A 12,005-nucleotide genomic window follows, 5' to 3' on the forward strand; every position below is an offset into this window, starting at 1 on the left:
TAGATTTAAACTAATGTTTTTACATGTAATTATAAAATAAGTTATGTACATAAATAATCTCCACGGTAATCAAAATACATGTTATTCTAATAAACATGAATATATGTAAACATTATAAAAGTTTAATTTGTTCTATTTAATTTATTTTTATTTGCATTAATTTATTATAGCTATAATTATATTTGTATAACATCAGTACATATATATTGTTATAAAAGAGCTAAACTATTTTTTATTGAATTAAAAAGATAAGAAAGACTTTATTTTACAAGCATATATTTATATACACTTTGTACTGCACACTCATTGTACTAAACGAAAAAAAACATTGATTAATAAAAAAAGATTTCTATAAAATATATAAATATCTTCAAATTGTTTGAAAATTCGTCCATTTAGAATTGTAAATTCTACAAATAATATCAGATTTCTAATTCCATCATGATCACATATTCGCTGATAATTGGCTAATATCTCATGGAAAAGATAGATATTTCGTGATCACTAATTAATGATAAATTAATCTTACTTGACAATCTTTTCATAAATAAAAATACTCTCAAGATACTTTCTGGACAGCTTAATTATAATTTTTAGAAGCGAATAAATTTTGATCACAAAATTGATCGTTAAAATATTGGGAAAAAGTAATTTTTTTTATCAACTCTTTTTTTATTAACCCATCGATTCTTTTCGTGCGATGCAAATTAAAGTCACATCGATTTGCAAACGAACCAAATTGCAAACGAACCAAATTGGTTACGTGTTTATTCGGTAACGAAACAAACGAACAATTATTTGATGATTCTCCGTCAGCTCCGCCATTACTAATTTTCGGGAATACAGATATTCGGCAATAGACTATAAGCACTATCAGCGAAAGTCTTAAAGTATATATCCGTTTCTTAATTCATGTCGACAACGTAACAGAGGCGTTTCATCGAGGAATGTGAAGACATCCATCTGATGCTCGATAAAAGATTAAGTCATCCCTCTCGTTGCCGAAGATCTCGTTTCCGTGGAGCGAAAGGTTTCGACGGTGACTCGTAAACCGGATCTATCATCCAATAGACACGATAACGTCTGCATACAGGCTGAGTGCTTTCATTTGATTGAAATTCAATATTTTACTCACGCTGGCTTTCGCAAAAAGCCAGAATACTTTGGTCGAAATATCCATGTAAGCTCCTTGACTCCATCAAGAAAGCTCTTTTCTTTCTGATGGAAATGAGACGGGCTCACATGCGAACCGCTTTTACGTTGTAACAAGTCGATATGATCAATACATTTTTCGCCATTATTGCTTGTGACTTGCATATATAGCAATATTGTTTAATATTAGATTGCATGCTGTACTGTCCATGCTTCATATTCGCTCAGAAATTCATGTAAGAGAAGAGAATTGAGAATTACATCCGCGATAAACATTACTCTCGCATACGCAATGCCAGTGAACGAACCGGATGTGAAAATTTTCGAAAGGGATCAATCACAATATCAGGTTAGTTGTACCCTGCCCGAATTTATTAGAACATACCATGCATTAAGTCGAATTGCTTTACTAAATTCGTTTTAATAATTCGTATAAATACAAGTATATCAGAATAGAAGATGAAACGGAATTGCATTGACATATCTATATTAGGTTGTTAATGGCGCATGTTACGAAGAAAATGACAGAATGTTAGCAAAGCAGGAAATAATCAATGAGAACGGCGAATCTTGGATATCTCCGAGTGAGTCAATTAATCAATTCTCTTCTTGCATATTCGGCGCACTAAATTTTCTGATAATCTCAGGCACACACGAGTACAGAAACTCGTTGTATGCTGTTATTATAATTAATTAATTAATTAATTAATTAGTTATAATTAATTAATAAATTTTAATTAATATCTCCGATTATAAGACAGGAAAAAACAGATTAAGTAATTTATTTGCTTTTTTCCTTTTCTACACAAATATATATCGAATGAACATAATTATAGCTGACTATGAAGAATTTAAAAATACATGAATATCTTTTCCTCACATAGCAATTTATCTTGTGTGTTTTTAATTTTATTTCATTTGAAATCCATTAAGAAAAGAAATTATCATTCAATTCGTTCGCATCTATCTAGTCATCTATTTACTTTAACTCTTTGACATTTTGTATTGATATGTCATCTATTTGCTTTAACTCTTTGACATTTTGTATTGATATGTCCGTTGTAATCGTTGAAACAAAGATAATATTTAACATTATCATCAGTACGCAATAACATACGCAGCAGCATACGCGAAATTCATGTAGATAATTTTCTTTTGATCTAGTAACGCTTTGCAGTGATGAAAAACACATATGCACACAGAATGAAGTTTTGCGAGACGAGAGATATAAGATTGCAGGAAAATGTTGATTTAAAAAACGACGTTCCGTTTGATATGAATTCCATACTCGATATGAAACTTTGAAGGAGTTATTTCGTGATTTATTTTGTCGTAACATCTGTGGCTCGACCTAAAAAAGGTGTTCGCCAACTATATATAAGTGTAACTTCTCTAACTAACAGTTCATCGCGATGTGATGAATGAGATTACTTTCGTTTGATATTTTCTCCTAAGAAATTGAATTGGTGTTACATATAAACTTGCGTTCACGAATCGCGTTTCAATCGCGAGAATCATTCGCATTTATTGCTGTCGTATTTATTGCCATGTAATAGGCGGACTAGATATCGATCGATTTGCCAATCACGATATACAGAAGTGGTTTATTTAGAAAGGTAAACCACGAAATGCGAATGGTTGTGTCATTGCATTGCTTTCGCGTATATTATTTTGATTAAAAACTAATAGTATAAATAACATATTATAAATATTAAAATGTAACATGTTATCGATCTTTTATAAAAAGATCCACCATGAATTAATATAACTAGATGTGATAATATAAAAGACATTTCATTTTGAAGTAAAATATAGTTTCCGAAACGATAACAGATTCTGCTCGACGGATTAGCCCATCAAGAACAAAGGAAATACCGGAGTTATCTCGAACGATATCGAGAACGGAAGCCGTTAGACAAGATGTTAGGAGATTGAAGAGCGCCACGTTGGATAGAATGGGAAAGATGTTTAAAACGCGTACACCTACTGTAGGAAGGTCTTTTTCAGGTTTGGATACTGTAAGTGATTTGGATCCTCAGAGCATGATAATTTAATAAATTTAATAATTTAGTAAATTTGATGAGTATTTAATAAATGTAAGGTGCATCTGGGGACAATTATGTTCGAGCTTTAGTAATATCTCATGATGTATACATGAAGAAAGATTGAATCTTGAAATTGTCAGGATAATGAAAATGAATTGAAATACATACTGACCGCATTTTGATCTTAAACATATTTTAATATGTTTCGTGTGTCTATAATATGCGTTTTGTATCCGTATCCGATTATTTTGCAAAATCTTTGCGTTTCTTTTATTAACTTCTTCTAAAATAAATTTGTGAAGAAATGAATTTGATTGAAAATATAATTACTTTTTTCTCGAATTTTTACTAAATAATCTAACCTTTAAGAAATTTAATAGGTTCTGAATTATAATATTTAATATATTTATTGTTATAATTAAAACGTATATATTTATACTAAAAACTGAAACTTTCTTAATAATCTGATTTATCTCTAAATTTATCGGTGATCTCATTAGTACAACGAATGTGTAATTGATTGTTTAATTAGAACTAGTGAAATGCATGTCAATACATTAATCGCTGTAGATTACGATCGCAAAACATTAATTAATCGAGACTATATTTACATTAAAGATAATTGGTTATATAAACTAGATTTTAAAGTAACGTTATTCTTATTTGTAATTTGAATAACTTGACGTAAAAGTTTTAACTAAAGCTGTTATTTTTGACAACGAAGATTTGAAAAAAGAATTTGAATCTTTAACTGTAAACTTTTGAAGTTAAAGTTGTCTTCGAAGCTGTGAAGTTTGATGTTAACTTCGAAACTTTGAAAAATATATTTGATGCGAAAAAAAAAATATATTCGAAAATTTTAATATCAAAACTTCGAATCTTCGAAGCTTTAAAGTTCAAATGTCGAAGCAAATCAGTCTTAGTTTTAACGATTTATATTTGACACCTTTGACTTTTCTTTATCTCTTTAGAATATGACAAGCGTAGATGACTATAACGAAAAAACATCGAGAAAAGAAAAAACAAACTCTTTGGGAAGGATGTTTAAACTTGTCGACAAAGACGGTTTGCCCAGGAAGCTTTTTGTTCATTCTCGAGCCATATCGCTGAGTCGTATGTTACGTAGAAATCCTCATAATGAGAACAATGAAATTATCGATAAACCTACGGAGGACACCGGACGTGGAATTCTCTCCAGAATGTTCAACCAACTGAGAGGAAAGTATAGATTTAAAGAAACTTGTCGAGCGAATTTTCGTTAGACGCGACTTGTTAAAACCTCGTTAACTTTAATCAATGATTCTTAGAGTTATAGTCTAAATATTTTCCTTTTAAGTAAATCTACTTATTTTATTGGAAACAACAACATAGCTGCAATGTTTATAATATTATTATCTTTTTCCGAAATTATGAAAAATAGATTTTATGTAAATTGTCTATTATATATATATATAATTAAAACACACAGATACATACACACAAACACACACACACATACATACACAACTCAACTTATACCTTAAATATAATTATAATTCCATAAATATTAAAACAAGAATTGAATAATATATTGTATTAATTGTAGGTCGTCCCATGAGCGGAACTACCATTAAGCCTGATGAACACGAGCGCAAACTTAATTCTTCATTAGAATTGTCATCAGAAATGCCATTAAATTCAAAGACTACTAATATTATATAGACATTATTAGTGTCTACTATCCAACTAGATATCGTTTCTTGGAAGATATTTGTATTAATCTTGATTTCATTGTAATAAAATTTATTTTTAATTATTTGATACATTGAATTTATATATTAAATGAACACAATCAACTATTCAAGATAAAAAGAAATATTTATTTAGTAAAAAAAATTTTTGTACGTAACTTTCTTACATTTTTATCATCTTATGAAGTATTATGTATTTAGTGGTGGGGAGGAATACAAAATAAAACAAGAGAGAAAAATATTATGGGAAGAGTCACGTTTATTATGCAAGCGTGTCCCTTTTTCATATGCTTGTATAATGTGATATTACGGGACAACCTGTGTCCCTTCGTGCTTCGCACATGTTGTACAAATTCTCAGATACATACTAATATGTATTACGATGTTACGTGACAGAAATAACTATATGAGTTTGCGAATCGTGTCGTTGCGAGGGATAGGTATGAGAGTCTTTATTCGTGAAGCCATCCTTGCACAACGAACTATCCTCGCAGTCGATATAAAATGTATTTACAAAAGAGATTATAGACCTACGCGGAGTATGCGCTTGTGTAAACGTATCGATTCCTTGTGAAAAATCGCGGCGAAACTTCGGAAGCGGTAATTTCCTGTCATTTTTATTCGCTTCGAGTTCTCTCTTCAGATTCCGTATCGTCTTGCATTGAGTCGTCACGATGACACAACCATATGATTACGCTGTTAAATATCTCGGTCGAAAAGTATCTTGCAATCGATACGTTCGAAATAAATTCTCTTCGTACAACATTGCCGTCGTTTTTCACAGAGAATCGCTTCTAAGAACGACAATTTGTAGACAAATTCGACGTAAAAAAATTCGATCTTAATATAAAATTATATACAATGTCGCGCCCTGCAGACGTACGCTTCAGCACACGGTATATTAATATTTCGCCCCGCAAGTTTCGATGTTAATAATTGTTTCAACAGCAATGATTGGCACGTACTAACATGGACGATGAAAATGACTTCACTATTAATTCATTTGGGAAGACCGCATTTGCACCTGACAGCTCTTTTGTTCTTCTTTCTTGATCAACGATCATGATTTATCACAGAAAATAATGCAAAACAATTCAAGCGCTAAACTATTTGTAAATGGTCTGGTGAATTAAAATTCAATATTATTCCTGTCCTCAACTTCTTTAGATTAATCTAATAAATCCTACTTAACTATGAAAGAATAGCGATTGCACATAATTGCTGGATTCTTTGCAAATTATTCACGTGCAGATTTGTCTGCGCCTCTAAATGTTATTTCTTATTTATAATTATTTATAACAATCTGTCGTTATTTTTAAAAAGAAATACATAACTTCTTTCTTATAGTACTACACAATTAATATTTGAGTACATTATCATGAAAAATTTTAGAGTTAATAAAACGAAAGATAATTTTTGATATTTGATTTTTGTGACGTTATTGCAAATAATCGACTAGACTAATTATAATTTTGACGAAAAAATTTTCATTAATTATAGATAGATAATTATAATTTCTAATTTAAAGTTATATTAATCTTTAAATTGTAGTCTATAATTTAAAAGAATATAATTGATAACGATAACAAAATAGAAAATATTTGAGCTCAGTTTAATATAAAAATCTAATTATAAATAATGATCTATTTAACTAAGAATTGCAAATACACCATATCATAGCGTTGAAGAAATGTACAAAATTGTTCACAATACTTTACATATTCAACATTATGTTATGGTTAGGTAAAATACGATCTTCTATCAGTAGATCAGATCTTAAAATAAATATATAAAAATGAGAAGCTGCAACATAGATATTGATATATAAATTTATATTCCACGGAATAAAACATCATTAATATTCATATCGCACAAAAATATAATAAAAAAAGTTGTCTTTCTAGTAAACTCTCATCTGAGTATTAAGTAGAATCATTGACCGTCGAATTGTCTCAACAGCAGCATGATGTAAGGATACCAGGTATTCCGTTGCGCATAATGGCGGTAGCAATATTGGAAACAACCAATCAAATTTTTACCTAAATTGACTTTCCTGCGTATAATAGCGCTGGTATATTGGAATAGTCAATTAAATTTTTATCTAGATTTACGCTGCTATTGCGCAACCATGGTAACGGAACACCTGGTATTCTTATATCATGAACAGTACTTTAATACGTGCACTTTCTTTCTCTCTCTCTCTCTCTCTCTCTCTCTCTCTCTCTCTCTCTCTCTCTTTTCAAAATTTTTTTAGATGTAAGCAATAGTATAAGCGACAAGAATTGAAATGAGCGGAATTGCTAAAATTTAATATCGCTCTCTTCATGTCTTTCTCTAATATGTCTTCCGCATCTTTCGCGAATAAACTGACATCAATAGCGCTCTGTAGTAGCATATCAACAGCACAATTACTATCAATACCTGCATACGTTCAGTTATATAAGATTATCATACAGATAATTTCGATGAATTAGACAGAATTTTTATCAATCCGCTGAATATTAAAAAATTTTTTAATTTAAAAATATTAAAAGTTACACTATCGAAAAAATTTCATTAAAAATATATGTATGCTGTCTTAACATATATTGACTATTACATTTTTTTTATTATTATATGCGCAAATTTCCATAAAAAAAGAAGAAGTCTATGGATATGTGTCATTGACGCTCATAAGTGAGTAGCGGATTAATATAAACTCTAAGTAGCGCTTACTGTAAAATGTAATTTTTAACAGCCCTTGCAATCGTTTATAGATTTACGGTTCACAATGTGACCGGTGTAAAAATGCTTATCCAAAAATACAACATCGACGAACACGAAATTTTTTCTCCTTCTTTTCCTGTAAATTTCATTTTTTTAAAGAATCTGACAGAGAAAATTCAGCAACCCTGATTATTAAACTAATTGTAAGTTCACTTACATTGTGCAATCAATTACGTTTTACCACGCTTTTAACGAGAATACAAAATTAAGTACATATATTTGTATATGGCCGCAAAAGCGACATTGAATACTAAAAATGATCATTCGATTCTTTTATATATCCCGCCACGGTTGTCGTTGAGGATCAACTACGAATTGCAAAATTAAGGCCTGTATATTTGAAGCTAGCGAGAACTTATCGCGATATGACGATTATTTATACATATTAATGCATTCGTTTACGCAGCGATTAGTGCAGAGAGTGTCATTTTATCTTTGTTTAATACTTCGGTGAACAATAAGGATAAAGTAATATCCTCTGCTCTAATAAACGCTGCATAAACGAATGCACTCTATTTGTGAAGTTCAATTGCTTTTCAACGGCGATCACGATTCACGATGATAAGAGGTGATAATACATAGCTTCAATTGATTATCGATTGATTACTTACATTCACGCGCGCATCTATCTACACGCATACACACATATACACACGTACTCTGACTTCTTCAAAAAATGATATGGCTTCTACGAAAATGCGAGTTTCTTGTTCCCACTGATATCGTTTCGCTCATCTCAAAAAGAAGGATCGATTAAAAGCTCCGCACACCTACACTCGCTCGTCTTTCCAATTCTTTCTCCTAGATAATTCGTTTTAATATTAACATTATTATTTATCAAACCATCGTCTAGCACGCGTCTCTTACATGGCTGTTGGACGGACGGTTTGCCATTTCGAACGATAACTCAACCAACATGATTGTTGAGTGTTTTGCATCTCGCTTTTGCAACGGATCGCTTTTAAATTTTATCTAACCATACTACGTTAATTCTGCAAAAGATAATAAGATAACGTATTATAGGATAATCTTTTATGCGTCCGTTCGAATAGAACGCGAAATATGAACAAAGTATTATTGGTGGTAATCTCAGAAGAACATTTGCACTCGGAATGAACCAAGGTACCATTTCGCAATGTCACGATCCAATCGATCGAAAATACTGTCTTATATATTGCGACTTAACAAAGACGTTCAATAGACTCATTGCGGATGCGATGTGGTTCGAGGCCTCATCGTGACACAACCAGTGGAATATGCATCTTTGCACTCGTTATAATATACGATCTACATCTACCAACATTGCGCGCCTTATCAGTTTCCTACTATTTATATAAGATATGTATACATGAGTTATATATTAATAATGACATAATCTCTCCGACCGTAGCACAACGCGTATATAACATCGCGCACGCATTTGATTCGTAATCCCACACTTGGCAGCATATTCAGTTTGACATCGTCTTTTTGTCTCCCTCTCTGATAGTCCTTTACGGCACATTCTTTTCATATTTCTCTGATATAATTATCTTAATCGTGAAATTATTCTACTCGTATCACGTATTGAACACGCTTAACTTCGATATGTAACTGACACAGAAATAAAAACCTGTTTGTGCTCAACCATTGCTTAATATAAAATTCTTTCTTTTTTTCACTGATTATCTCCTCACACGCGACCTAACTAATTTCTAAATAATTATTCTTGCACTGTTTGCTTTCGCCTTCATTCGATTTAGATTGTCATTTCTTTGCTTTTATGTTTTTCTTTTCCACGGAAACTTGAAAAATTCTGGTGATTCAAGTACCTTTGGAAAACGAGATTCGTTTTTGTTGCTATTGATCATTGCTCCTAACCAGCAATCAAATCATCACATTCCTGATTCAGCTATTCCTTCGTCATCTGCAAAAGAGATTAAATTAGGAGAAATTCGAATTATATATAATTGCTGCTTGTCATATGCATTATCATCATGCTCGATGCAAGCTACATTATTATTTTTGTGAATGCAAACAAATTTATTCTATAAAATTATTGATTAAACTTAAATAATACTTTGATATAAATTTAAACTTAAAAAAAAACATTCAAATATTCTTACTAATTATATATAAATAATAAAATAGAAAAATATTGTGAAAAATTACAAGAAATAAATTCAGTATGTTGAGCAATATAAAATATTAGTATCGAGTGTTGATAAGGCGAAATTAAGTCAAATCTGTTATAAATCAATTTATTTATAATTTATCGATTATTTTAGTCATTGCAATTATTCCATTGAAATTTGTACGAAAAATTGTAGTAATTAAATGATATAAATATAGATGTTCTCATCGCTAACAGAATATTATTAGTGTTTAGTAAAACATATTGTTATTTTGTTCTCACATGCAACGTACACAATTAGTATACAAATTTGACATTTATAATAGTATCTGCATAGTATAGATTCATGCAGGGAAGAAGAAAAGCAACGATCGAAATTACCCTCGATGCAGGAATCGCTGTTCGAAGGTCACCTCTCCTTCTCATCCTCGGCAGGACTCTTAGTGCTTTCGACCGAACTTCGATTCTTGCCTGAATACAAAGGTCGCAAAAGATTGCAGAAAGGGAGGGTGTGAGTTACTAGGCGGAGGAAGTGATAACGTTTTACAAAAAGGGTTTTACACCATTGTTTACAATCACAGGGTAAAATAACATGTGCTTATAGCCATCACCACCACCTATACCATAAATAATCAATTAACTTTCTTTTGATATCATATTTCTTCTCATTTTGTAAAATATTCTGCTATATTTTCATTAATACTTTTTTATCAATAATAATATTCGCGGTATAATGTTTAACCTATTTTCGTGCAAAGGAAGAATTACAAATATTCCATTTAGAATCCCTTCCAATACATGCACTACTGATCGAATCTCTTCAATTTTTTAACAATTGATTATGTTTTGATTACCCATCGTGATGCATTCTCTAAGTTGTACCTCGTCATTGATTACCCAACTTGTCCCGCAATTAATCTCGTGAAAATAATAGAATTTCAAGACATACCTTCGAATCCCTGATTGTCATGAATCTCTCGTGGTGGTCCAGTAGTGTCTTGTCCTTCCAGAACGGCTAAAAGACATTGATGGATACAGATATATTGCTGCTCCGTCTGTACCATCCAGACCCGTTCTTTTCTCATCACCCAAACGATTCCGAAGATATCGACGTATTTCGATACGAGAATTTGTTGCAGTATTCTGTCTAAAGTGATGAAAGTACCACTACGACCTACGCCAGCGCTGCAATGAACGACTATAGGCCTCTGATCGGGCCTGACTCGTTCTCTAAACGCTCGCACGAACCTCGCTAAAGTTTGCGGTGGACTGGGAACGCCGAAATCCGGCCAAGTAGTAAAATGAAAATGTTGTATCACTCTCTTCACATCACCCTACGACATATTATTTTTTATCTCAATCAGGAGATTTTGAAAACTCAATCACTAAGAGATGCTCTGATAAATTATATACGCTTGAAAAGAGTTATTAGAAAAACAATCACTCACTCTACACAACATAAATTCTGTGATACTCCAATCTGGATAATGTGTCTCATTGAGTATCGTGACACAGATGTCTCCATAATAAACCGGTAAAGTATCCATCGGCCAATAATGATCGCATTTTTCTCTGCCTTTCTCGATACATCTCGTTAACATGACGATCGCCCTACTGTTACTTTCCCAAACCATTCGCCAAAAATCATCACGAGTCGAATGTAATGGTCCTTGAGTCACGATAAACTCTCGTGGTGAATTATGACCCTATTGCATCAAAAAAAGTATCATAGAAACCGGTTTTATTATCAAAATTAATTATTAATTATTATTAAATTGTTTCAACTGTTTAAATAATTTTAAATGAGATCAGTTTTACGTACCGGAACATAATTGGCATTAATGTAATCGGAGCCCTCCTCATCATCAACAGGTTGAAGTTTAAATCTACTATGATCGTATGGAAGAATATTTGTGAAGCGATTCTTCGGTCTATTACAAGGCAAATCCGCCGCAGTGCATGGTTGATCTCTTCCGACATGCTTTAATTCTTCAAACTCTTCCGAAAACCGGAAATCAGAATCCGCTGACATAGTGCGATAATGCTCGGCAAAATCTTCGACTTTGATGGGCCTGCTAAATGTAACAGTGAATATTATGTTGCTTAGTGTAAATATTACATTAAGTATAAATTTTGATTTTTAAATATTTTAAAGATAAAAATTATTCAATACAAATTATTTTTATAATTAGAAAAAAT

At 31.6% G+C, this 12,005-nt stretch overlaps 1 protein-coding gene across 4 annotated transcripts in view; it reads right to left on the reverse strand.

Moving 5' to 3' along the window:
- Positions 1-7,551: 7,551 nt before the first annotated feature.
- The window catches only part of LOC108685698 (tyrosine-protein phosphatase 10D), a 29,493-nt gene continuing 25,039 nt past the window's right edge, over positions 7,552-12,005 (reverse strand). For 2 of the 4 annotated variants that reach the window (XM_018190624.1, XM_018190621.1), the window contains 5 exons: positions 11,629-11,881; positions 11,255-11,512; positions 10,756-11,140; positions 10,188-10,277; positions 7,552-9,599 (listed from right to left, as the gene is read on the reverse strand). In XM_018190624.1, coding sequence (XP_018046113.1) covers positions 10,216-10,277; positions 10,756-11,140; positions 11,255-11,512; positions 11,629-11,881 — 958 coding nt within the window. In that variant the 3' untranslated portion in view covers positions 7,552-9,599; positions 10,188-10,215. The remainder of the gene's footprint in view (positions 9,600-10,187; positions 10,278-10,755; positions 11,141-11,254; positions 11,513-11,628; positions 11,882-12,005) is intronic. The other 2 variants (XM_018190622.1, XM_018190623.1) reach the window with 2 other exon arrangements.

Source organism: Atta colombica, unplaced genomic scaffold (genome assembly GCF_001594045.1).
Source record: "Atta colombica isolate Treedump-2 unplaced genomic scaffold, Acol1.0 scaffold155, whole genome shotgun sequence".
NCBI classification, from domain to species: Eukaryota; Metazoa; Arthropoda; class Insecta; order Hymenoptera; family Formicidae; genus Atta; species Atta colombica.